Below are 27,531 nucleotides of genomic sequence, written 5' to 3'. Positions count from 1 at the left end.
GGGGAGCCCCTCGCCCATTCTGAACAGTGGCAATGTTACACTACCTGCAAAAAAAGGCCAACCCTTCTCCCTTAGCGCTCACAGGACGACACAATAGGCTGACAAATCGCCCGAGAATATGTCAGCTCACGTGTTTGGCCTGTCTGTGAAATCTCAGGAGCCGTAATAACCTCAGTGGAAGCTTTAAATGGAAATATCTCAAATCATCAATTCTTCTACATCTATATGACATAGAAGCACGTGTTTAACAGCTGGCTGCAGCAGGAGAGGACAGCCCTGCTCTCCGAACACCTGTGGCATGTCCTGCCATGAAGATGTCCTGCATGTATTTAGCCGGCTTGGATCACACTTCGCGTTTTCAAGTACCAGGCATCTGCTGTTCACTGTTTTCGTGAGCAGATGTCAGATTGACCAGATGTCCCCCCACCTTTGGGTCCCTTAAGGCGAGGGCCTCCTTTTTTTCTTTTTTTTTTTCTTCTTTTTTTTTCAGAGCCACGCGACTGCCAGGCGAATGCCGGGTCGTGGGAACAGGAGTCCAACAAAGGGATCTATTCATCTAAACCTAATCAGCATGAAGAGAGTAATAACCTCCAGAGAAGCTGGACGATCCTGCCGCGGAAGAGGAGGCGGAGCAGGAGCGGGAGGAGGAGGCCTTGGCAGGTGACCAGTGCTGACCAGTCAACTTGGTCTTTGTAGCCGGTGCCATGGGCAACGCATCAACTACCTATTTAACCTCGCTCTTATACTTGTGTGTATCAAAGGAATCAGGCTTGCATGCATAGTGTAGTAATTAAAGAAACGCCCCCTGTTTCTAAAAGTGTTGAAAGAAATTGAAAGCTAATTGGTGTCTGAAACTCTGGATGCAAAAGAAGCTGTCAAAGATTAAACTCTACTGGACCACAGTCTGCTAAAAAATGGTCACCTCAGACATTTTTACATCCATAAACACAGAGACACTCAACTATTTCTTCCTTTTGGGTGATGAATATGATGAAACCTTTCTTGGGGCCAACTGAAGGTCAAATATCTCAGTGAAGCGAGTAAATAGAGACCAAGGTCCCTGTTGAAGCTCACGGTGGATGGAAGAATCTTCCAGCTGCATTTCTTGAATTCTTTCAGTTTTCTGTTGTAGTTTTGCTCAGTTTAGACAGCATTAAAAGGTCAACATTATGGTTTGGGTTAAAACAGAAACTGAAAAATCCAACAGGCTTTTAAAATGAATGACAGACGCATGGAGAAACTAACGCCAGAGAAAAAAAAAGGCAAATAGATCAAGCAAAGGCAGACTATAAAACCAAAGTGGAGCAGGTACTTAAATCCAGCAATGCGAGAGAGGTGTGGCGTGGAATGAGGACAATGGTTGGCCTAATTGTACAAGGGATGGACAGTGGTTTCGCCAATGAACTGAACTGCTATATTTGCATGTCAGGAGACTGTTGGACTGTCCAGAATGTTTTCAACCGGGAAAGTGAAGAGAGGATGGCACACGGGTACTTGTACCATCAGATCCCATGTATTGACCGAACTCTTTCAAGTCTCATTGGACTCACAGACAATTCTGAGATTATGGAAAGAATATAAAATAATCATACAACCCACAAATGAACAATCCCATTGAATTAAATGATTTTAGACCAATAGTTCTGACGCCAATAACTCTGAAATATTTTGAGCATATAGTTTAATCCTATTTGAAGTCTGAAACTAATTTCAGATGGACACTACAATTTGCATATACCGCAGAGAAACAACTGGCAGCAATTCACGATGCAACAAAAGTTTTAGAACAATGCAGAGAAAAGTGCAGCACAGTGAATTCCAAACACTTTGGTGGTGTCTCAAATATTTACCATGTCAAATCTCCATGCATAGAATGTTATAATGATTTGGAATGTTGGAAATTGCATCCAGTCTTGCTGCAGGACACTGACGTGAACAGGTGGGTAGTGTGACCTATCCTGCTCCTCCTCCCCTGATACCTCAGGAAGAACAAGCTATTTCCCATATTTAGACCACGAGTGCAACAGAAAATGATCTACTGAGAACAAAAAAAAAAAATTTGCAAATGAGTATTTAATCCCCAGGAAGTCACATTACAGACAGGCTGACTACCCCATGACAAAATCGCCATATTTTAACTAAATCCAACATGATCAGACAGATACTTGTGTTGTTTATTTAGAAAAACACATGACCCTATCTGAGTGTTCCTGTTCCAACCTCTTCCTCAGAAGTACAATGTCAAATATTCATAAGCTGCCAAAGCACCTGAAGACAAATGAGACAGCAGACAGTAACCAGCATGCACATGTTTGGGACTGCGTCCTCCATTCTACTCCTGCTCCTACAAATGTCAGCCTGCCCATTCCCAAATGTTGAATCACCATTTAGAGTCTGATGAGCCTGCGGCACTGTCAAAAAGCTGATCATTTTTGGTCCGATGTTAAAATAGCAGTCTATTCCATCCATCCATCCAATCCATCCATTTTATTCTGCTTATCCTGTTAAGGGTCACAGGGGGGCTGAAGCCTATCCCAGCAGCCTTCAGTCATGAGGCGGGGTTCACCCTGGACGGGTCACCAGTCCATCGCAGGGCCATCAGGAGCAATTAGGGGTTCAGTATTTTGTTCAAGGATACTTGGTCATTGGGTGACGTTAGGATCGAACCAGTGACTCTTCGGTTGCAAGATGGCCACTCTTACCTCTGAGGCATGCCACCCCTGTCTATTGTACAAAAGAAAAAGAAAAACAATCCAACATTCTGTTACTGCCATATTTTTCTGGGTATGTCATTGAAAACCAGATTCTGTGCAGTTATGATGGAGCAATGTATTTACCTCAGACGAATGGAAGCAATTTCTCAAATTTTAAAACACACAGTGAACTATGGACAGTCCAAAGTAGTTAGCAAATGTTAACATACTTCCTCCTTTCACCTCAGTAACGAGGAATTCACAGACGGGCTGTCATTCATGATGTCACACCCATTGTTCTTGCATCAGATAACCAATCCAAGCTAAGCTTATTTGAATAATGAACATAACATTATAATCCATCAGTGCAAGAAGAACTGACAAAACAAACAAACAAACAATAATATTATGTATACTTTTAATGGTTTGGTCCAAGTAACAATCGGTTTATGACCTATACTGCAGCCAACCACCAGGGAGCGATCAAGACCTGTTGGCTATTAACATTCGCCTGTTCATTTTTATCTAAGAAGTTTCAAGACCCAACCTTTTAACTGTGTCGAGCACCTTATGACGAATGTAAAACCTTTAAAATGTATTAAAGTCAATCTAAAAAAATGTAATTCTCACTTGTCCCAACCCAAACCTTAGATCAGGTATAAACTACTCAAATGGCAGTAGTTTTCATACAAGTATTACTGATAGGGTATTTGTACTTACCATTCACTTGGGTGAAAAGCCCTGCAGTCGGTCACAGAGGCTTGCATGGGGACCTTATATGATGACAAATATGAAACCTTGGAGATGTAGCCTCTAATTTGTCAAAATTCACAAAAATGACACAAAAAGATAAACACAATATCATTTAAAATCTACTAAAAGGAAAATATAGTCTGAGTTTGTTTGTTTTTTTAAGATAGAGGCTTGGCTGACTGTAAACACAAGAATGATTTGTTAAACATAATGAATTTATCTGATTACATTCAACCCTTAGCCCACACAATGCATATTTAGTTAACACATGGTGTAACTGGGGCCAATATGTTGTGTTTAATGCTCAGAGAGAGGGATAATGGAAGCCACTGTGGCACCAGATAAATCATATCACGAGGGCATATTTAGAAAAAAAAATGTTTAATTTAATCAAAAGTCAAACTGCAAAGTCAAATTGTAAACATTGTATTCTCTGGGCCTTCCCATCATGGCCCTCCTCGGGATGAGCGCGCCCCCCCACGGACACCTGCCAGTCTCGCAGTGAGAGCAGGACAGCCACCAAGGTTGTCGTTTCACCAGACGACCAGAGGGGGCGGTAGGCGCTGCCGTGACAGCCGCTGTTAACGGTACTAGTTGGGTCCAGAGAGACAACTAGGAAACAAGCGCTGCTCTAATAACTACACTACAAACGGGAGACGACAAGCAAGGCCAACAAAAGAGTTTTTGTTTAAAGGAGCACCAGAGTGGGATTTCGCTGTCTTCACAAGCCGGGTGACACAAGTGAAAACGCCGTTCACAAGGTATTCGGTTGTGTTATCAATTAGTATTTACATGCAATGTAGTGTAACAATAAGGCTACTTTAGGTAACAACAGTAACGTTAGGTTTAGTGATATTTATCAGGGTAGGGGACGTGCCAGTAAGTAACATGAGAAGTGTTTTAACTTATCAGAACTTAGCCTATTTCGATGTGCTAACGTGAGGCATGAGCTTAATTATGCAGGATACCGCGCCTCTGCCAGGCCTGGGTAGGCTAAGTTAGCCAACCTCGCTAGCCACAATAACTCCGTTATGAAACGATGCATCATTAATGCACTTTGTTCACGTAGCTGTTGTAAATTTGGGTAATAACATGGCAGCTACAATGATTTGGAAGCACGAGGCCCGTCGAGGCCCTTTGAGTGTCGACAACACACACACACACACACACACTCACACTCTTTCACAAGTAAGCTAGCAGCAGCACTGTGGTAAGTGGTTGCAACACTACAGGCCGCGTTAACTTACAAATAGATACGAAGGTAACCGACTCATAAAGGGCATGGGTAGTTAAACATATTAGCACCGGCCTACGCCGGAGTTGCCGTGTCTTGGCGAGATACAGAATAACTCGGCATGCATCCATTTTGTTGGCTTTGCACAAATTTGGCAGGGTTCGCACCATCACAAACCAGGCATGGATAACCCAGAGGGGCGGTGCTCACTGTCAGCTTCATGTTGGACAGTTTACTTGGCACTGTCGTTGCAACTTGTTTGTTTTAGTTTGTTATTTGTAATATCGTCAACGTATTATATTTCGCTTTTGAATACACAAGGCCCTATGTTAATAAGCTAAAAGCCCTTAGCTGCTAACTAGCCGCTTGCTAATTTACGGCCAAATACAAGCGGTATAAAATTTTCTGGTGTTGGATTGAAGGCTGGGAGTGACATTAGTTGATGTCAGAACAGTGTTGTTCGTGTTCTGTCTTGTAACTTTAGCTCCGAGCCAAGTGTTATGTATCATGACAAATCTTAAGGTAGACTCTGCTCTGGTGAACAAGGCTGTATTCTATTTGGAAAGGAAAAAAAGTCGCCCATGGTTCTGGATTTCCTTGCCGTCTTTTGGGCTTCACCATAGGCTAATTTGTGTGGGGAAGTATGCCCATCACACAGCAAATGTATGATTGTTGACTGAATATTAACCCACTCCAGCAGACACTTGTTCGGTGCGAGAGTGTGTTCGCGGTCACTAGCTGATTGAGCCTGCCATATGTGATGCCTCCTGCGTGCGTCACTGCAACTGAAGCGGGTCAGGAACAGGGAAACGGTTCCGCTGCCTGCTGGACACATTAACAAGCATTAGCCTCTGCGAAAGACGGATTTGGCCACCTGGCGAAGTCGAGGTGTGCCTAGATTAATAAAGATGGAACATTAAGCAAGCGCTTATTAGGTCACAGGTGTTATCAAGGGTAGGTCTTATGTTTCAGTGCCGCGAATACATGACACATCATTTATGAATGGCAGGCTGCATCTCCTGCTTCATTTATATTCTTGGCTCCAGTGGTTGTTTCTAAATGTGGACGTCCTGCCAAGGCACAAAGGTACGAGTGTGACTACTCCGAGGTTTGGGCTCAGGGGTTAGAGATGTGAGTGACTCTTAGACCAGCGTGATGTGAACCTGTGAGGTCCCTAGATTATTAGCAAGAACTTAGAAGAACTGTCATATTCAATATTTCAAAGGGCAACATGATTTATGATGGTTTTGGGTGTGCGTCAACTAAAGACATTGTCGAAGACAAACTACATAGAGATCATTAAATCCGCGACTAGACCATTTGTCACAGGTTTATGATGTTACTTGATTTAAATATATATTGAATTGTTTGTGAGCAGAGTTTATTGCCTTGACAGCCGCAGTCTGACTGGTTGCTTGTGGACATGGATAGATGATCAGATGGACTATTATACAATCTTCACTATCATGCTGCCTTCTGAAGTGTTGGTGTTTACCAAGACGCCACAGGAGTCAATATGGATGCTCCCCTCTTGGGGCGTTCACAACCTCGCAAGTGGAAATTTTCTAAAAGCTCTGAATTCTTTAACACATCTTCCCATGTCACAGACCCAAGTTTGCCAGTTCCATTTGACAGCAGTGTGTGTCTCTGTGATTAAACTTGTTGCACTACACCTGCTTGTGATCCAAGCACTCAGAACAGCATCCATGAGTCAAAAATGATCAGAGGCATGGAACATTTCTGCTCTACATGTTCAAAGGTGTCCCACTAGTGCACACAGTTTTGTTTTGGTTTTTTTTTCCCTTGGTTGACAAAGACTTTAAACATTAGTTTTACCGGGCAGCTCTGATTATTTAGCTAAAATGATACTGTAGTTTAGTCACCCGCATAGCCGTGTTGCTAGTTAAAACACAAACCACCATTAACTAGTTGTGATATCTCAGGCCCCCTTAGCCTGGCCTTCTACTTATCTGTTCAGAAAACTTTGGCCTCATAGAGAAACTGAGGTGCATGGGTGGGTCAGGGAATGGTGGAGATAAGAGGCCTTGTTAAGTAACCTTGTCAAATGAGCTGCGGTGAGATAGGGTTGTCACAGCTGTTGGTTACATAGATGATGCCTTCACTAAGTTGAAGTAAGATGGGTGTAATGTCAGGTTATTGTAGCATTAAAATGTCATGCAGTTACAGGTGCAGGGCTCCTCACACTAAGTTCTGAGGTTACAACCCATCATGTTGCAGCTGGCCTATGTCATAGTAAATGTCACCTGGTAAATCATTTACCTACACTGACCAGAGGTCTAATTCTGCTTCATGAAGCAGTGACGTTCAAATCTATATAGGATGTTAACAAGTTATAAGTTTGCATCAGCTTTCCTTTGTGAATTTTTTTCTCTATGAAGCATTAGAGATCAGAAGAAGGTTCTGGGACTTGACATGCAGGTGAGCAAGGCCTTCAAACAAGTTCTGCTGCACATGACCACATCAGAGCTACAAAGAGCATCATCTGTATGAGCTTAGGAATTGTTTTTAAAAGAATTACAATCCCACATTATACAAATAATTTACTATGCAAACTTTTAAGGCTGAAATGTTTTTTGTTTGTTTAGAATTCTCTGTGAATAGAAATCTCCCATTCAAGAATAATCATCAAGGAGCTAAGAATATGCTGAAGCACACATGCATAAGCTATTGTCTGCCTGGTTGTAATTTTTACATTTTTTCTTTCATTACTACAGATAAGCTATGCACATGGTTTAGTAACTGTTAAATTTACAACCTGAAAGTAACTACAGAAGACCTTTTAACACAGCTATACCTGTAGTGAATATAAAGTTGAACTAGTGTGGTGCAGAGGCTCTTGATGAAGCACCACGTCATCATAAAATCTGTTGTCCTGTCTTTATTGGTTCTGTCGTCAACATCTTTATCCGTCAGCCCTTGTACTGACAGACTTGCCTAATGTCACGTCAGCATGAGTGTGATTTTGGAATCATTTGCAAGTCAAAAGCACCTACTGTTGCACTTTCCCTGAACTGCTTAGACTTTGGTAGCTTTAACAGAGAGTTGCATTTATAGAAATGATCCGAGTTGTCAGGGTCATGAGGTTAACAGGTTATCAGTTTGCATTTAATTGTATGTAAAGCAACAATATTGGCATAGGTTCCTCTTCATTATGTGTTTCCTCAGGTGGACAGTCCGCTGCCTGGTTGCTCGTGGTAACTTTCCGCCATGCCTTTCCCCTTTGGCAAGTCCCACAAGTCACCGGCAGACATTGTCAAGAACCTTAAGGACAGCATGACAGTGCTTGAAAAGCATGACATCTCAGATAAAAAGGCTGAGAAGGTGGGGGGACTTTCACAATTTTAATAATGTATGCATCACGTAACAAGATATCACATGCATCACATAACAATATATGCATCACCATTAAAAACCTGTGTGTGTGTGTGAGTGTGAGTGAGTGAGTGAAAGAGAGTTTATTCTCACCTAGAAGGTTAGGATACATTGCTGATTTTCTTTTTGTATATGAAGGATGAGTTTTAGGGTTCTCAAAGCCTTAAGTGTATGTTTTATGTACATATTTCAGGCCACCGAGGAGGTGTCAAAGAGCCTGGTGGCCATGAAGGAAATTCTGTATGGGACTAATGAGAAAGAGCCCCAGACAGAAGCAGTAGCCCAGCTTGCCCAGGAGCTCTACAACAGTGGCTTGCTCAGCACCCTGATAGCAGATCTGCAGCTCATCGACTTTGAGGTAAGACCCAAATGTGTCTTTGACAAGAGTTTTTAGGGGAAATGTAGCGTTTTATGAACATTTAACACTGTTCATGAGGTGAAATAGTTGTGTATTTGAGAAAAGAAGTTCCTACATTTGTATGTGGGCTAACTCACGTCTCTGCAACATCAGACTGTTGCGGTTTAGTAACTGCTGCTGGTTACCCTGACTCACCCGATTACAGCATGAATCACATTTGTGTGATCTCACGCTTCCTCTTTTATCCTGTGGTGAAAATTGTAAATCACAAGAACCCAGCATAGAGACGTGGAGATGATTTTACTGGTGTTTAAGGAATTTGTGCAAACATTTATTGATTTTTTTTTTATCATTATTTTTTTTTAACTCCTGTGTGCTCATCTGGAATTTCCATTTTTCCTTTCTCGGTTCTCCAAATGCAAATTAAAGTTTTATTGCATCAGCATAGAAATTAAACATGTCAATGACCTTTATCAGCCAGTGTGTCACATTTCTACAAGACCTTGTCTCAGGGTTAGAGCTTAGGTATTTTGGCTTACATCTAAAAAATGCACCAGAATGGACTGCAAGTGTGGTCATGTGTTGTTGGAATTTTGGGCTCAGTAATCAGTATTAAGTGTTTTGACACATTGCTGCTCCATACATCAAACACTGAAGTAATCTGTATGTATTACCACAGGGTAAGAAAGATGTGGCTCAGATCTTCAACAACATCTTGAGGCGTCAGATTGGCACTCGGACACCCACGGTGGAGTACCTCTGCACCCAACAGAATATACTTTTCATGTTGCTGAAAGGGTAAGGAGGCACACCTGAGCTGATAAGATGCAGACAATGTAATGTAATTTTCATTAGATATTCAGTGTTTTCTGTAAAACCACGTGTCATCTGAGTTACTGCACACCAGTGGATTCACGATATATACGCTGTCATCCTGCTCTCACACATCTCAATGCTTCAGTCATCATGGTCGCTGCATGGATGGGCACATCTTTGCTGTTGAAATAATGTTGTAAGATTGTTTCGACAGTTACGTCAAAGGGTTGCCGTGGATACATTTGTTTTTAGAGTAGTGTTCTTAGAAGATATCCTCATTGTTACAGGACCAATATTATAGCCATTTTGATATGTTACTGCAGTACAAATAACAGTTGTATGCAACAGTTAATGAGCCCTTGTAGCTCTTACTGTGTGTCTGTACGCATGGATCCGTGATGAAGGTAGCATCTACATGTTTGTGTTTGTCGTGTGTGTGCAGGTATGAGTCTCCAGAGATTGCCCTTAACTGTGGCATCATGTTGAGGGAGTGCATCAGACATGAACCTCTGGCCAAAATCACGCTGTGGTCTGAGCAGTTCTATGACTTCTTTAGATACGTGGAGATGTCCACATTCGACATTGCCTCTGATGCGTTTGCCACATTCAAAGTAAGTGTTGTTGGATTCAATTTTGATATTTCACACAGATTTCTTTCTTCTTCTTTTTTTTAAATTTATGTGGTAAATTAAAAAATGGCCAAACTTATTGTACCAAAGACCAGTAGAATTGCAGCATTCTGTAGCACACTGAACATTCATCAGGCTGCTCTTTTGTCTATTTCTGGGGAGGGCTTTAGTGCCTAGTGATTTCCATGATGGAATCACAGAATTTGACAGCCCAAATGTGGATTTGCTTTGTTAAAAAAAAAAAATCAGGACTCCTCCATCTTGCCTCAGCATTTTTTTTTTTACAGTGCCTAAACAGTGGGTACATAAAAAAACCTTGCTGAGTCTACAGAGGTGTCAACGGGGCTGCTGCTGTCTGACATCTGTCGGAGTTTCAGTGAGGGTGGGGCTTAGTCCCTGCTCACCCACACTGAGGGGCCAGCAGAGAGGACAGGCAGTCAAACATCTGAAATAAAAGATAAAGCTTTACTTGAGTAGATGATAATACTTAGCTGTGCGTGCAGTAAATCTACGCTTGTAAAAGCTGATAAGAGCAAATTATCAAACTTCAACAAGCAAAACAGGAAAAATACAATATATTTAACAGCTTTGTCAGAACCATATTGTGGCAACCTTCTCCTCCACTCCCGACTTATGATATCAGGGGTCTCCTGTTTCTTCGGTATTCCATGTCAAGCTCATTGCTCCTACTCAGACCTTAGTATTGTGGCCCAGAGTTTACATCACATTATAGTTTGAAGCGTGGACAACAATAACTCAATACTCAATTCATATTGATGTCTCACATAATACAGAGATCCTTTAAGAGCATTAACTGAGCAAAAGTGCGACCACAAAAAAAAAATACAATAAAAATCTAGCTGCATGAATTCAAAATAAAAACTTCCGGTTCAGTGAGACAGCTTGTTTGTTAGTAACTCTTCTCCAGTTGCAGTGTTGCTTCTGCACAGTCCTTAATCTGTTGTTTATATGACCAGGACAGCTTGAGAGGGTGAAGTAGCAATGTACCACTGCAGAGAAAAATGGGGTTAAAAGAGGTTACAACAACAAAATAATAACCTCTGTGACTACAAGGATATCAATCAGTGTATTAGCAGATTGAAAAGTAGTGCAAAATTCTCTCCACTGCTCATATCAAACTAAAACCCTTCATGTGCCTTGATAGTTTGATGATCTATCACGCATCGTTTATATGTGCCTGCCTGTCATGCAGTTGAGGCAGTTTGTTTTTAGAGGGTGAATAAAACCAGAATCTAGTACTGGAGGGCTGTGTCGAAGTATACTACATTTGTATAAGAGAAGCAGAAGTGCTCTGTCATAGGGATTTTTTTTTGTTCTGCTGCAGTTTTGCACAGTGTGTCAAAGCTCTCTCATCAGCCCGCTGTACTCAGTACTAGAGGAAGATAAGAGCATGTTTCTGTTTAATTTCACTGCATTGTTCTTTTTTAAGTTCTTTTTAATTATTAGAATGTCTAGGTGAGTCCACTATAACTCTGGAAATACATGGATGTCATCTCTGAGTGCTAGTTCTGAGCCAAGTTTCTTAACCCATGTATTTCTCCTGACGTCTTCAAACTAACTATTGCCTTTCAGAAGGACCATTTAAAAAGTACTTAACGTAGTATAAGAGCAGTTTCATGACATATCTACTCACTGTCAATCATCCTCTCCTGCCAAACACTTACTGTACTATTTGTGTACATAGAATAATTAGAAATGCTGTCCCTCCAGACAGCTCCAGCAGCGAGCTGAATAATGCAGTGAGAGCAAGACTCTGCTGCTGCTCCTGCAGTTGTGACCACACAAACAGCCTTGGAGGCTTAGAAAATGGAGCCAGCGATGGCTGTAATACTGAGAGATACTGGGTTATGATAAACAGTTCTGTCACCATCATTAATCTGATGGGTTGGTTTAAGGGCTTTTTTAACTTAACTGTTCCTGGCTTTGCTGAGTTTGTTCTGCATGTCCCAAACAGAGTCAAGGGCAGGCAGAGTCAGAGCCAAGAACCATTAAAACTGAATTTATGGCTCATATTCTGTTTTTTTTTTTTTTTTTTCTCTCTCCCCTTAAATGAAGGACCTCCTCACAAGACACAAGCTACTGAGTGCTGAGTTCTTGGAGCAACATTATGACAGAGTAAGTCTGCACCCAAGTCCAGTCAAATCCAGCCTGTTGGTATCTCTGTGATATGTGAAGTGCTCTTAGGCAGATTGTTCAAGTGTGGCCCCGACATCAAAAAGTGGAGAAATGCTCTCTTTACCACTAAAGTATACAGAATGGATAGATGATTACAATCAGGTTAACCTCCCTCCATCCATCCATCCATTTTCTATTCCGCTTATCTGTTAGGGGTTGCAGGGGGCTGGAGCCTATCCCAGCTGACATTGGGTGAGAGGCGGGGTTCACCCTGGACAGGTCGCCAGGAGCAATGAGAGGCTCAGTATCTTGCTCAAGGAAGCTTCGACATGATCACTGGGTGACATTAGGATTGAACCAGTGACCCTTTGTTTGCTAGATGGCCACTCTACCTCCGAGCCATATCCCCACCTTCAGTATAACCTGAAAGGGGTGAATTTATTATTTTTTTTATTTTGAATATTAAAAAAGATTAATAATACCTGTGGGTGCTGCTAAGCTTCTTACTATTATTGCAAATGTACTTGTCTCAGACCTTTTTAGATGAACTGAACTGTTTCTATTTCAAAATCTGCATGAAAATTAAAAGTGTTGCAGTTGGGGTGTTGAGTGTGCTGCCATTTTTTTCACTGCACCAAACCAGCCATTTGGGGTATCATCAGCAGCCAGTGAACACAAAGTAGCTGTCAGACTGTGAGAGGAAGTGTCTCATTTTCTTATCAGTGTGTTTGTATTGGAGACACAGATGCTATTGTGAAAACCATTATTTGACACAGTTCGATGACTCTCTCATGGCCAAAAGCTAATCTGTGTCTTTCACTCTCTCTGTAGTTCTTTAGTGAATACGAGAAGTTACTGCACTCAGAAAACTATGTGACTAAACGGCAGTCCCTCAAGGTAAGACCCTGTCATAGTAAACAGGTCTCATGACTCCTCTCTGTCAAAGATCTTTTTTTAAGGTGGTATTTGAGTGTTGGGTTTCTCTGAACCAATTTGTCCTTTATCTTGTTGATAGCACCATCTTGTGGTGGGAGTGGTAATTTTGTGTCGGACAAATACTAGTGTTTTGGGAAGCCCCTCACCAAAGGTTGTTGATAATTAGACGATTATTATCCATCCATCCATCCATTTTCAGTACTACTTATCCGTTAAGGGTTGCAGGGGCGCTGGAGCCTATTCCAGCTGACGTTAGGTGAGAGGTGGGGTTCACCCTGGACAGGTTGCCAATCCATCACAGGGCCATCAGGAGCAATTTGAGGTTCAGTATTTTGCTCAAGGATACTCTGACAGGGCCACTGAGAAGTGAGGATCAAACCAGCAACCCTTCGGTTGCTAGACGACCACTGTACCTCTGAGCCATGCCGCCCCGCTACAATTATTATATTAGGTCAAAATCAGGAAATAGATTGAGTTTCAGGCTGGAAAGAATGCTGTAAGTAATATTTTAGTAGCGTGGTTTTTTTTTCCCCACCAATGCATACATACATATATACATACATATATATACATACATATATATATATATATATATATATATATATATATATATATATATATACATACATATATATATATATACATATATATATATGTATATATATATATATATATATATTTTTTTTTTTTTTTTTTTTAGGTATTGCAGGCACTTTTTATTCCAAACTCTTTTTGTTAATTAAAATGATGCTGACATTAACAGTCTGGAAATAATTGCACCTTTGTAATGCTCTTAATACATTTTTCGCAGACCATTACAGTGAAGAGAGTACAACATTGTCATGTTTTGGTTTCTGAATAGTTCGCATCCCAGATTCATTACTTCAGATGTTGAATGCACATGTTCTTCAGCCACCTTGATGTTTATGTTACCAAACGCTTTAAGCAGTTACTTTGTCAGTCTTTCGTGCTTCTGGTTTGTCTGTCCTCATGACTAACTGAACTGTGTATTTCTGTTTCTCTGAATTGATGTAGTTACTGGGGGAATTGCTTCTCGACCGGCACAATTTCACCATTATGACGAAATACATCAGCAAGCCAGAGAATCTTAAACTAATGATGAACCTGCTACGGGACAAGAGCCGCAACATTCAGTTTGAGGCTTTCCATGTTTTTAAGGTAAAATCAGCAACACACCTGGCAAATGCTTGGGCTGCAACGTTAACCAAAATCACAGTTTCGGCACATACCTCAGTTTTATATCACAGTTCAGTTCACTTGTGGGACTGTTAGGGTAAGGTATTAAGAAACACAAATACCCTTTTCTTCTTCTTCTTCATTATTATTATTGTTGTTGTTGTTATTATTATTATTCCTTAGGCTCAAATGTGTTTTTAAAATAAATACAAGACGTCTGCAGGATGGAGCAGGTTGTTTTCATTTGTTAACCGCGTCCACTGGCTGTGTCAGTGCTCTGGAACAGAGCGTCTCCCAGCCGTGTGCTCTGGGATTTAAGCTGAATGCGCTGTTCTCCTGCTGTTTGCATCACCAGTGTGTTCCACGCAGATTATCATCCGCATGATCTCCATTGATAGATAGATGATAAGTCATCGATAGCAACTTTAATGCAGAAAACAACACCCAACATTGCTCTTATGGCCCATGTTGCCTCTAATACAGCCAGATATTAATTTTAATCATTTATGAACATTCACTTAACAAGGCAGCAAACAACTGACCTGCTGGGACAGAGATCCCTATTGCCATGTAATGCTTGAGTGTAGATTCATCAATCACCAGTTATTGTGATCCATCCATCACCAGTTATTGTGATCCATCCATCCATCCATTTTCTATACTGCTTATCCATCAAGGGTCGCAGGGGGGCTGGAGCCTATTCCCGCTGACTTCAGGCAAGAAGAGGGGTACACACCCTGGACAGGTTGCCAGTCCGTCGCAGGGCCATTGCAATAATTGTGGCATGAAATTTTCTTACCGTTACATTTCTAGTTGATAAACTTTTGTTATTTGTCCCAAATGAACTTGGTGCGTTTCCAGTTGCCAGTGTGGGAGCTCATATTTGAAGTGTGTTCTACATGGGAAAACTGTATTCTTTCATTACGCATATTTATCCGTGATCATCCTCCTCCTTCAGGTATTTGTTGCCAACCCCAACAAGACGCAGCCCATCCTAGACATCCTGCTGAAGAATCAGACCAAACTCATCGAGTTCCTCAGCAAGTTCCAGAACGACAGAACAGAGGATGAACAGTTCAATGATGAAAAGACATACCTGGTCAAACAGATCAGGGACCTCAAGAGGCCTGCCCCCCAAGAGGCCTGAGGAAAGATGCTGAGGTGGGGGAAGCAACCACCAGGACCATGTCTGGGCAACATCCAGACAATGCCTGTTTAACGGACCCATCAGCAGCCGCTGTTCTGGTTTCTGAACAAATATAGAGGAAACAAATGAAAAAGAAACTAATAACAAATGTACCCATATCAAGTCAACAGGAAGTTGCCCTCAGCTCCTCAGTGAACATTTTATTTTATTTTCAGTATTGTCCTTCAAAAGAAATGAGAACATAATAGATGCTGCTGCTTTCTTGCACATTGAAACATGTAACAGTCCATCAAATATGATAACAGAACATGTCCGTACATTTATAGGCAGACTCCCCGATAGATGCAGTCACAGAGAAGAAAAGGTATCAGTTTACACTCATTCATATATTAGAACACACACACACACACACACACACACACAAACACTCGCTGCAAGAATATTGGCTAAAACCCTTGAGATGGAAATGGTACGAGCAAGTTGAATATTGGTGTGTTTGCTGCATGCCTTGAAATGTGACAGATCCACGGCTGTAACCTGGTGTGGGCTTGGTGACAGCCTGCCCAGTTTGGTCGCCACGTTCAGTGCCACAGACTGCACGCGCATCCCAGCAGCCACTACAGTTCGCGTCTATGCCTTCATCTGATAAAGCAACAGTGGTTCATTGCGCTGATTGGTGGGGACAAAACCCCAAACCGTTTACCTCCCGTGTGCTTTGCTACAAGCAGCGCTGAAAGCACACAAGGGAAGAGGGGAGGGATGTGTATGGAAGCCCGGAGGTCGGCTCTCTACTGTTTCTGGGACCGGGTGAATATGTACATATGCCTTTTATTATTTTTATTTTTTTTTTGCTTTGTAGATTTTTGTTTAACCTTGACATAATGAATATATATATTATATATATTACCTCAAACATCATGTTTTGGGTTAATGGTAATCAAATTACTTTTGAAACCATACAAGAAACAACAGATAATTTAAGTGACATGTTTTTTGCATTTCATTGGACTGCTGAAATGGTTGCTGGTGGGTTTCTTTGTACATAACTAAAAATAAAAAAAGGCCAGCTTACATTTAGCTAACTTTTAGGATATTAACAAAATGTACAGCGGAGGAATGTCATGCTATTAGCTCTGGATCTGTTAATCCTCATTTTACTCTCCAGCTACATTTGGAGCACCTTGCAGACTGCTGAACATGTGCAGGGAGGGATGAGCACAGGGAGAGTGAACTAAAACCTGTGTGTTTGTGCACTTTGTGAGGTGCTGAGCGATCATCTACTGGAGCGGAGGACAGCGGGGAGTTCCCCTCTCCTCAAATTCATTGGCTGAATTGTTTTCTCTTCACTTGGCTTGTGTCCTGGGAGTGATGTGTGGCCCCACAGCCAGTGCGCTTCAGCGGTGAGCTCACCAGGACATTGGCAGCGCAGCATGTCATTCTTAACTCCCTCGTCATGTGTGAGCATTTTCTCCAGAGGGTTTATAATTCCAGTACAAATATGAGCGTAAAGCATTGTGATAAGCGGAGAACTTCAGACATGTTGGATTCTACTCCTAGACAAACGAAGAATTGCAGTGAATGACCCGGTCCATGTAAACTAAAGATCCAAACAAGCAAATAAACTCATAGTCCTCCATGTTCATTGAACATGCATGTCCCTCCACTGGCTGTGCATGATGCTGTACTAAAGACGTTGTACTGGAATTGTTTATTTAACAACAGTGAAATGACTAATTGAACTGTTAGCTATATGGGTGTATGCTGAGTTAAAGCCCAGTTTCAGCATAAAGCGTGTGGGTGCTTACAGAAGTGTCAAAAGGCCTGGGCCCTACAATTGAAATAAAGAAAAAAAAACATTTGGATTATAGCTGTTGTGATTTTCTTCCTGTGAACTGAAGAACTCAATCAGAGGTTTATGATGGGCTGAATACCCACAGTGTCAAATATTAGCTCGAGCAAATTGAATAGTGCTGCAACCGATTATGTTCATTATCCATTTATTTGCAGTTATTTTCATGATTAATATCATTTAGCCTGCAAAAAGTCGTAACAGTTGCTCAATATTTCTCAGAACACAAAGTAACGTGTTCAAATAACTGGTCTTTCTGGCAGTTGAACACCCAAATACTCATTTTTCGGGAATAAATGACAATAAAACTCGGAAATCCTTATATTTAGGAGGGGGAAGGCACTTGAGGATTTCTTCTGATTGATTAATCATTTGTTGCAGTCTACAATGAAGATTTAATAACATATATATATACATACACACATGTATTTGCAATAAAAACGTAGACTACAAATACAACTAATGAGTTCTTAAAGCATGTGTTTGCTCCTGGCGCGCAGGTCACCTGATCAAGTTGCGGGTTTGCGAACCAATTAAATCGCCAACTTCTTTGTGAAATCAGTTCTTCAGTTTGTGTGACTTTATATATCAGACCCCAATTCTACTCGCAGTCACTGTAGCTTCTCAGTTTAGTGAAGCAAAACCCTGCATTAAAGGATTAAATCGGGTTTCAATGGAGCGTATTAGAAGCGGACTGCTCCTTTAAACACGGATGGGGAAAAAAAACCCACTTCCGGTCGAAAAAGACAAAAACAGCTCTACAAGCAGCGCGGTCGTAAGAGGACGGCCAGTCGTCGAGGTGAAGGGATCCATCTCATTGTGGTGTTCCAGTCCGCAGCTAGCGCAAACAGCGACGAGCAAAGACCCAGGAGGACGCCGGTGACCCTGAACCATGGTGAAGATCACCTTCCAGTCTGTCGCGGGACAGAAAGTGGAGAAGGAGAATGATGGTGACAAGACCGAGATCCTCATTCCTCATCCGCTGGTGAGCTGCTGGCCGTCGTTCCTCTTTTTAACAAAGCGTGTGCTGTTTTTTTTTTTTTACTGGTTCTGCGAGAAGGCGATGGAGGCAGCAGCAGCTGCAGCTGTGTGCTCGGCGCTGGATCTGCGGGGCACCTGCACCTGCACGGCCCTTATTCCGACAGTATGGATGCTCGCCATTCGGTTTGGAACAAAACATGTTGGGAGTGATTTCCTCTGTGTCTCTGCCCTCGTTCTAGGCTTGATTCACATTGTTACTGAATGCAAATGCGTTGCAGCGTGGATGTCGCTCTAGGGGGCCACGGCCTCTTATGTTCATCCTTAAATACACATATTAGGAAAGGTAGATTTCAAGAAATCCATCTTTAACAGACAAAATGGCAGAACGGTTGTAGCTACATGCAAGAGCATTTTCCACGTCTCCAAATGGGACATGGACAACAAATCAGAGTATGTAGAAAGTGAATCATGCCAGAGTACTACGGTTGGAGTAACTTCCCCTCTCCATGTGCGGTATGAAGCAGGAGGCAGACAGGCCTATGGCGTGTCACACTCCAAGTTAGTGTGAAAAAGCCTGGATCTCTCATGGTGAGGTGTGAGAACACAAAGAGCTGTCTCCCATGGAAGTGTGGGAGGATTACTTTACTCATCAAGTGCTCTGTCGTCCTCCGTTCTAGTCTGGCTCAGTACTACTCATTCCTGCGTTTCTATTTATGTGCTTGTAGTTTAGCAGTTTTTTTTTTCTAGCGGTGAGGATGAGTACGCCGACACATTGACTTATGTTTTTTTGTAGCGCTAATCCGTGTGTGTGTGTGCGTGTGTGTGTGTGTGTGTGTGGGGGGGGGGGGGGTCTCCAGGATGAGGAGGAGCTGGTTCTGCCGCTGCGGCCTAAGAAGTCTCCCCTCAATGGGCTGTGCTGCCTGACGTTCGGCCTGGTGGTCTTCATGGCTGGACTGGTCCTGGCCTCCATCTATGTATACCGATACTACTTCATACCTCATGTAAGACAAGTGTGCCTTATTGGTCTTTGCAGAAAAACATTATTTTTGTAGAATCATTGGGGGAACAACACCATATTCTTCCCTTAGACTTTCTCTGAGCATCCCAGCTGGAGTGTTTTGTGTGTGTGTGTGTGTGTGTGTGTGTGTGTGTGTGTGTGTGTGTGTGTGTGTGTGTGTGTGTGTGTGTGTGTGTGTGTGTGTGTGTGTGTGTGTGTGTGTGTGTGTAGATCCCGGAGGAGAACTTGTTCCACTGCAGGGTGCTGTATGAGGACTCTGTGCACGCCCCGCTGCGTGGGCGTCAGGAGCTGGAGGAGAATGTTGGCATCTACTTGGCTGACAACTATGAGAAGATCACTGTTCCCATACCCCACTTTGGAGGCAGCGACCCTGCTGACATAATCCACGACTTCCACAGAGTGAGCAAAAACATTCTGAAGTCTGCGCATTGGTTGAAAAGTTCACAGTAGAGCGCCCATGTGGTACGGTGGCCGACTGCATTGCCACCTCAGGTCCTCTGGGTAGTCGAGGCAACTGCAAAGTTCGGGGGTGTCCTGGTCAGTGTTGTTTTTGGCAGGCGTTTTAGATTTAGTTTTAGTCTTAGTCTTTTGGACTAAATGCTTCTCAGTTTTAGTCACATTTTGGTCATTTCCATCCGTGATAGTTTAAGTCTAGTTTTAGTCGACAAAAACTCAAAGGTTTTAGTCAAATATCAAAGATACCTACAAATAAAAGATATGTGTATGTACTTAATAGGCCAATGCAGGTGTTAGAATGAAGCACTGAAACTGATCGAACCTTCAAAGGTGAGTTTTTTCCCCCTCTTTTTCTTTCTCTTCCTTTTACTTTTATTATTTTGTTGCAGATGCAGACAACACACTGGCACACAATATGAGTATTGTATCACAATAAGATATGATTAAACAAAAATAAAAGCACACTTGACTTCCGTATGAATGACCATATGTCCTACATATTGGCTTTAGCTGCTATATTGGTTAAAGCATCCAGGTGTGTTGCTTACGACAGGGAACAGCAGCAGGTCTGTAGACGACCGTGTTTCCCAGTACCACAAACATGGGTCAAAGCATTCCACTCGCTACCCGTCCACAAATGGACAGGGGTTTTATTCATAATGTGCTAAGTTAATAGCCAACATTAGCGGGGCCCCGGGCCCCATTCATTCTAGCTTTAGCATGTAGCACAAGGAAGCGGTCTCTGCACCACAGGGGAGGTGCACCACCACAAAACTTTAGGCTTAATACAAAACAGAAACTGCATCACAGGGCTGGCCTAACATAGACTAAAGCTGTGCTTTAATCATCCCTCTTTTCACGACCACCCGACACCGCTGCTGTTGCCGTGGCGTGTGTCTCGTCCGCTGCAGACAGGCCCAGACTTGTCTCTGTGTGTGCATGTGTGTGTGCGCATGTGTGTGTGCGCGCGAGATAGGCTTTTAGTGCGTGTGTACTGATGATGGGGGCGTGACCATTCGGACCAACAGCTTCAGCTGTTTCCGTTCTGATGTTCCAGCTCTTGATTGACATCGCACGCATGTTATACTTGGCGGAAAAAAACCCGCATGTTTTGAAACTTTGATCATCCACCCACGAACAATTTAGTCTCGTCTCGTTCTCGTCAGACGAAAATGTATACAATTTCGTCACATTTTAGTCGTTACAGGGCTATGGTGGCGTTCGTCTTAGTCTCATTTTCGTCATGGAAAAAAAGGGGTCTGACGTCGTCATTTTCGTTTTCGTCCAGCGTGACGAAAACAACACTGGTCCTGGTGAATCTCCTCGCCGCCAGGTCCACTTGTGACAGAGGAAGCATGGGGTAGTCTATGCTCCTGCCCTGAGCAATGGAGCAATAGATATGAGGTAGAATTGGCAATGTACAATACAAGAGAAAAAGTCGTGAAGTGTCGCAATTCATGGAGCCGCGTTTTAAGGGCCCTCTCGCCTCAAATGCGAGTGATTGTGTTGCGCTCCGCACATGATTGCAACACCCATCACAGTTAAGTGGCATTAGCGTTTCATCTCTCCCCTCAACTTCATGCGTCTGCTCGAGTTTCTGAAATGTGCTTCTTTCTATTGGACCGACCGATCAAGTCGCCGGTTTTGAACTGAACCATTGCATCATTGACGGAGGGTGTTGCTCAATGCGCAACTGGTTAAGCCGGTTCAGAGCTGTCCCTGCATCCACATCTGTAGAGGGGGGTGTAGTTGTACTAAGACAGTTGGGTAAACAATGAGATTCAGTCATCAATATCAATGCATCACAGGCATGAGCGTCAAATAACACCAGAGTCATTCAAAAAAACAAAACTTGAATGTACGCAAGTGTGATCAGAACAAATTTTAAGGACAGAAAGCAACTTTGGAAAAATTAAATGACACAATGTGTCTGATAAGGTGCAGCGGGTGAGATTCGACTTATTCTGTAACAAGCCACCAGGGGGCGTTCAAGACCTGTTGGCTTCACTTCGGTGTTACCATGTTCATGATCTTAGTTTAGCATGTTAACTTCAGCAGATTAGTATAGCTGCCTTGATGAGCATTAGTTTAGTTAAATGTTGAGTTCCTTCCTGACGCTGTTAGCATGTCTAAAGTACTGATAATGCATTAAAAATAATTGCTGATGTATTGGTGTCGGGGTAAATGAGTGGCTTTATTTTCCAGGGGCTGACCGCCTACCATGACATCGCTCTGGACAAATGCTACGTAATTGAACTCAACACCACCATTGTGATGCCGCCACGCAACCTTTGGGAGCTGCTCATCAATGTGAAGGTAATCAGTACTGAAGTGAAACGAAGCCTCGTACTGACGTACTGATTGGTGTCTGTTGTATTGCCGAGCGCTGGCTGTTGTTGTCGCAGTCCCTGTTTGTCTTGTAGAAAGGAACATATTTGCCTCAGACCTACATCATTCATGAAGAGATGGTGGTGACTGGAAAAGTACACAACATGCGCCAGCTGGGACCCTTCATCTACCGGCTGTGTAACGGGAAGGACACGTACCGCCTTAACCGCCGCGTCTCTCGCAGACGTAAGTTTGGGAGTCTGGAAACTTAAACGATAGCTGCCTTTCAGGTCGTGGTGATCTGAAGTTTAACCAGCGATAAACATACCTTCACTCAACCTCTCTTTGTGTCTCTCCTCATCTCCATCACAGGCCTCAACAAACGAGAGGCTACCGACTGCCACCACATCCGTCACTTCGAGAACACGTTCGTGGTGGAGACGGTTATCTGTGATGAAGCGTGAACGGGATGGTTGTGTCACACCGCCCATCCAAAGGCACATCTCCAGTCACCTCCCCAGCTACTGTAGCACCCTCTTGTGGATCTGATCACGTCTAAGTTGCACTTTACTTGTAGTTCATGACCTTTGTATAAAAAAAACACAATAATAATTTAAATTTCTTGCCTGTCTTTCTTTCTTCTCTTTCCAGAGGCAATATTTACCCTGAGGTGTGATGCAATACGAAGTTGTTAGTTCTATCAAAGGAGTTTCCATGTAGCAAAGTCCTAAAGCCAATAATGAGTCATCGTAGTGGGACCTCTGCTCTTTAGGGACCTCTATGATGGTTACTGTTGTTGGGGGAGATGACTGTCTCCATGTGTTGTCAAGGTGACCTGTATCCCTTCCTGCTCTGGAGATTTCTGTTGTGTTCCAGTAACACAATCAGCTGTGCGATGCATGACCATCTGGCTTTTCTGTGCAAACGTTCACATTTTAATCCTCATGATCTCTGCGATGTAAACATGTAACTGCTGATGACTAGTCGCTTGCATCCTGTAGCCTGCCTCCCGTGTTCATTTGCTACTTAGAAGGCATCGCAATGAAGTTAGAGGTGATTAGTAGACATCCACGGGCATTAGACTGCACCCACTTTTGTACAATGTTTCATTGCCGAAGCAGGCAAAGAGCCACATTTAATTTTAACGCTTATTTCTCATCCGCTTTTTATATTTGTTTGCACTCTTTTTATCAATGCATCTGAGAATAACAATTTTTCTTTCCCCCTTGCATGTGTTTATCAATAAGCGAAAAAAAGAAAAACAGCACTGTTTGAATGTTTTGTAAAACAATGTTTAAAGCCTTAGTCCAGAGCAGAGAGACTGGACTAAAGTCAATACTATGGAGAGGGAGCGTTTAGTATCATGTTAGTTCAGCATAACTTTGATCTGTATATTTTGTCTGCAAATGAAATCTGTCTGTGAATAAAGTCGTGTAAAATCTCTGTTGTCCCAGTGACATACTTCTGCAGGATGTTGATATTCTGAAATTATTTCATTGTTACGCCTTTGATTCCCCTTCCAATGATGTACTCACCGAAGCCGAACAAAGCCATAGCACCTTCTATGTATGCCGGGATCTCGTCTCTTTACAACAAGATAATGAACTTCTCGATCTTGTAACTAAACTAATATTAAACGAAAGACGATCTGATCGGGAGATATGGGCTTGTTATAACTAGTGATCACATAGCTATGGCTAGATGATCAACTTGGTTTTGACACAGTGGCACAATGACTGTTTTCAGGAGGTAACGACATGTCATCAATCTATCAGGTTCAATGGTCTCATCACGAGATAACCACAAAACTGTTGATGAAAGTACATCCTTTCTCGACTTCCATATATAATAACTGCCAATTAAATTGTTCATAGCTAAATAAAAAATGCTAGGCGATGATGGAATGGCTGACCACATATTATGAACAAACAATTCCTTTTGTAAAGTTATCAGGCTTTTTAAAATTTTACTAGCTGGTTTTAAAATAAATATGAAAACTGAAAATGCACATGACTTTGTATAAGTTATATAAATGTATATTAAATGTCACTCTTCCATGACACTTAAAAGAATTATAAGCTTTACCACCAGGGTAATAACGGTTAGATTATTTAGCCTTAGGGTCAAGGTACAGTTTTACTTAAGGGAAGCATTTACCCAACAAAACAATAAGTCACCAAGAGTGTTGGTGTATAATAAAATAATGCTTTTTTCAGCAGCTAATCCTTACCCTTATGGTAAAGTGTTCCTAGTATTTATTACGTTATCAGCTGCAGGTTGTTTGTGACTTATTCAGTTATTGGAACTACCCAGGTAAAAACTACCCAGCAGGTTTGATGGAGGGACGTAGGATAGACTGACGGCGTAGCCCCAGCTATCACAGCTTAAGTCCCCCACAGAGGGAAATGCTGTGGATGGATCACACACATGTCTACAAATATACAATCGCCTTTATTTATCTGTGATTATAACTGATGTATTTTCAGATGATGGCCTTTATTGTTGGTAGCTGCACTCTTGCATCCAGTAGTTATAACCGGACTTCGTTTTCTAATGTCATCATCTTTATCGAGCTCTTGCATCACACGTCTCTGCCACGCCAGGGCAAGTGAGGATGTTGGGATAATTATTGGTGTGTTTCCATTCCTGACGTTCGTGGAGCTGGAAATGAGACATCAGAACACACTGTTCCACCCGGTGGCCTCGTCTGGCCTGGTAGTGTGTGCAATCATGTAGCTGCTGCTAATTGCATTTGCAGTGAATACTTGAGGATCATTTCAAATCTAGAGATGAGCTAATCTAGATCACTCCAGTCTGCTGAGGGATTATGTTGATGCCCTTCCATCTGGAGAGGCTTAGGGCACGAGAAGCCATTCCTCTGAAGTGCTCACCAGTGAGACACACAACTCTTTTATCATGTACAGCACTGCTTCTCATGTTTGTCTTCCAATAATATAACCATTTAAAAAATATATTTGTAAAAAGGCCCGAAGGCCCTGAGCCAGAACAGTTGAAAATCTGTCATAAAATTTATTACAAACCAACATGCATTCATCCTCCATTTCCTCCACCCTGGACAGTTTGCCATCGTAATGGAAAATTTTTGTATCACAGTGTTGTATTTATGCTTGAATTATGTGTTTGAACTTTGTTGTTAAGTGACCTTAAGTTTGAGACAGTCGTATGTCTGAAAAACATCTCGTATTAGACTTCCCGTTCCTGCATTGAGTTGATGAGCTTTCTTTGTTCTTATTTTTTTTTCTTAATTTCCGTGTCTGGCAGGTGTGCAAGCTGACAAGAGTTCAGCTTCTACTTCCTCTTTTGTATGGAAGCAGATTTTATGTTCCCATAACCTTAGAAGATAATCTTAAGGGGAAGCAGGTGTTAATTTGCCTTGCAACAAAGACTGTATAAAAGTTCAAGTGACTGTGGATTCTTCTTCAGCGCATGCTTATTGTGTGTTGAACAAATTTCCCTCTTGCAAGATTAAAGAATTGCTCAGACTTAACAACAGTGTGTTTGATTGTTGTTTCTCATCTCACCAGAACTTGAAGCCTCTCCAGACAGACTGCGTGTACATTTTAATACTTTTTCCACAGCACCACTCGGTAGCAGGGCCATCAGGAGCATTAGGGGCTCGGTATCTTGCTCAAGGGTACTTCAACATGGTCACCGGGGTAAGTGAGGATCAAACCAGCGACAAAATCTTAAAATTGGGTGAAATTTGATGTTCGCTGAAGATCTTTATTATTCTGCAGAAATGTAAATCTTTGTGCAAAGATACTCTTTCTCTTTGCTCTGTTTTGATCACTTATTATAGAAAAGTTCAACAGATACGTACCTGTCTGTTGCTTTTTATATCACACAAGTGCTGATACTTTTTTGGAGAAACACTGAGTGATCATTTACCCCCCCCCCCCCCCCCCCCAATACTCCATAATACTCTGATACTGACACACTGATTGGAGTGGGTACATTATGGAAGCACTGTAATGTCCGTTTAGGTGTTGTAAGACAGGCAGCTGGGGCTAGGTTCAGGTGCAGGCAGGATTTTTTTGTCAGGCCCCTTTGGGGTTGTTTAGCATGAGGTTCTCTTTTGTCTTGTCTTGGGTCTATTTCCTGTTTTATTTTGCCGAGCTGTCTATGTCTTTTCCCTCTTCCTGTCAAGCCCCCTGTTCATGATTACCTTGATGTCTCTCACCTGTTTGTCATTGTCTCCCTACCCCCCTAGTGTCCTTAAATTGTGCTGTCCCTCTCCTGTGCCAGAGCGTCTGGTCTGTTTTATTGAGTGTATCCAGCATTCCTGCTTGTATTCCTCGACCTTCGTGAGCTTGACCCAGTTTCCATTAGTCTTCGTGTTCAGCTTAGCGATTTTGATACCTCTGCATGTGTGGACTGATCTCCTGCTATTTGACTCTGGAAACAAACTGACTTGCCCTCTTGCCAATTGCTTGCCTGTGTCTCTGCTTCGTTAGTCCTCCTGCACTGATCGGTACAATTATAGGGACACTTCACTTGAAGGGAGACGATTAAAATAGTCGAGGAGTGGCCTCCAGTGGGAATAAAACCTTCCAGAAGAGCCTTTAAGACTAAACTTAATTTTCTTCAGTTCGAGTAAAAATAAAACATCATGCAACCAGACTTTAAAGGAAGGTTACTGAGGGAATTTCCACAAAAGAGGAATCTTCCTACATGCAATCAAAGCAGTAAAGGCAGTGACGTTCTCTTGGATTGCTTTGGTGCTTAATTTATCAGGAGATGCACCAAAAATAGCTGCATGTGGGCACAAGTGATGCTTAAAGCTAATATGACAAAGATAGACCTAAAGAAGGATTGCCAGTAGCTGGCTAGTTTAGCACATCACCAAAAGGTGTCAAATTACATGGACCTGGGAACATTTATTACTTGATTCACTGGTTCTGTCAGGGTAAAATTAGAAAATTCTATCTATAAGGAAGTCTAAAGAGTACTTTAAACTGAGTAAGAGAGAGTCTGGCACAACTGTAAGAGGAACTGATGGCACAGGGAACAGGGAACTACATAATGAGTTGGCAAGCTAAGCCTGTTGTTGCCAGGTGACAGGAGAATTACAGTATGTGCAACATATTTTTGCACTTCAATCAACTCCTGGGTAGTTGGGGTTGTTTGTCTTTGGCAGCTTTATTTTGGGGGCCTTGAACTGCAACATTTGGGAACCACTGATATGAAGCAAGTGAAATAAACAACAAGAAAGGTGTCGTATAGCCTGGCTGTGCGTGTGTTTGATGGGTCAGACCCCATCTCGACTGATGCAGGACAGGAAAAACCCTGTAAGTCAAACTCGCAAAAAAAAAAAGCCATTACAAAGCAGAGATCTTATTACGCCGCTAAGATGACGCTCATTTCTGATGATCATTGCATATATAGTGCACACACACACACACACACACACACACACACACACATCTCATGGTGATCATCTCAAATCAAATACAAAGCGCAATCATGCACAGATCATTTTTCAGGGATGACTTCATTGTACAGCATCTTGAAGTGAATATAAAGAAGTGCTGGATGTCCTCCTGCAGCTTGGATTTATAACACAAGTGTCTTGATTTTGTCAGCAAG

At 42.3% G+C, this 27,531-nt stretch overlaps 2 protein-coding genes across 3 annotated transcripts; both read left to right on the top strand.

Annotated features, from left to right (window-relative positions):
* The first annotated feature begins 3,997 nt into the window (after window positions 1-3,997).
* On the top strand, window positions 3,998-17,378 carry cab39 (calcium binding protein 39). 2 transcript variants are annotated; one of them, XM_086215958.1, is made up of 10 exons: window positions 3,998-4,207; window positions 7,080-7,119; window positions 7,867-8,022; window positions 8,267-8,431; window positions 9,111-9,229; window positions 9,690-9,858; window positions 11,953-12,012; window positions 12,844-12,909; window positions 13,984-14,127; window positions 15,104-17,378. In XM_086215958.1, exons 3-10 carry the CDS (start codon window positions 7,909-7,911, stop codon window positions 15,290-15,292), a joined length of 1,026 nt encoding a protein of 341 aa, XP_086072084.1. In that variant the 5' UTR covers window positions 3,998-4,207; window positions 7,080-7,119; window positions 7,867-7,908; the 3' UTR covers window positions 15,293-17,378. The 2 variants fall into 2 exon arrangements, with proteins under 2 accessions (XP_086072084.1, XP_086072083.1); XM_086215957.1 differs by lacking the exon at window positions 7,080-7,119 and having other exon boundaries at window positions 3,999-4,207; window positions 15,104-17,372.
* A 494-nt stretch (window positions 17,379-17,872) lies between these two features.
* On the top strand, window positions 17,873-23,365 carry itm2ca (integral membrane protein 2Ca). Its single transcript, XM_086215956.1, has 6 exons — window positions 17,873-18,126; window positions 18,980-19,123; window positions 19,351-19,539; window positions 21,802-21,912; window positions 22,020-22,170; window positions 22,297-23,365. The coding sequence occupies exons 1-6, from the start codon at window positions 18,034-18,036 to the stop codon at window positions 22,386-22,388; spliced, it is 780 nt and encodes a 259-aa protein (XP_086072082.1). The 5' UTR covers window positions 17,873-18,033; the 3' UTR covers window positions 22,389-23,365.
* The last annotated feature ends 4,166 nt before the right edge of the window (window positions 23,366-27,531 follow it).

The sequence above is a fragment of the Aulostomus chinensis genome, chromosome 10 (assembly GCF_037954235.1).
Source record: "Aulostomus chinensis isolate RoL2024-O1b breed Wild chromosome 10, RoL_Achi_v1.0, whole genome shotgun sequence".
Lineage (NCBI taxonomy): Eukaryota > Metazoa > Chordata > Actinopteri > Syngnathiformes > Aulostomidae > Aulostomus > Aulostomus chinensis.
The sequence above is the reverse complement of the archived record's forward strand: the minus strand, read 5'-3'. Positions and strand labels throughout refer to the sequence as shown.

Coding starts and splice junctions, on each gene's coding strand:
- itm2ca (XM_086215956.1), top strand. CDS start 18,034: ATGGTGAAGATCACCTTCCAGTCTGTCGCGGGACAGAAAGTGGAGAAG. Junction 19,124..19,350: donor GATACTACTTCATACCTCAT/GTAAGACAAGTG, acceptor GTGTGTGTGTAG/ATCCCGGAGGAGAACTTGTT. Junction 19,540..21,801: donor TAATCCACGACTTCCACAGA/GTGAGCAAAAAC, acceptor TTTATTTTCCAG/GGGCTGACCGCCTACCATGA.
- cab39 (XM_086215958.1), top strand. CDS start 7,909: ATGCCTTTCCCCTTTGGCAAGTCCCACAAGTCACCGGCAGACATTGTC. Junction 8,023..8,266: donor CAGATAAAAAGGCTGAGAAG/GTGGGGGGACTT, acceptor TACATATTTCAG/GCCACCGAGGAGGTGTCAAA. Junction 9,859..11,952: donor ATGCGTTTGCCACATTCAAA/GTAAGTGTTGTT, acceptor CCTTAAATGAAG/GACCTCCTCACAAGACACAA.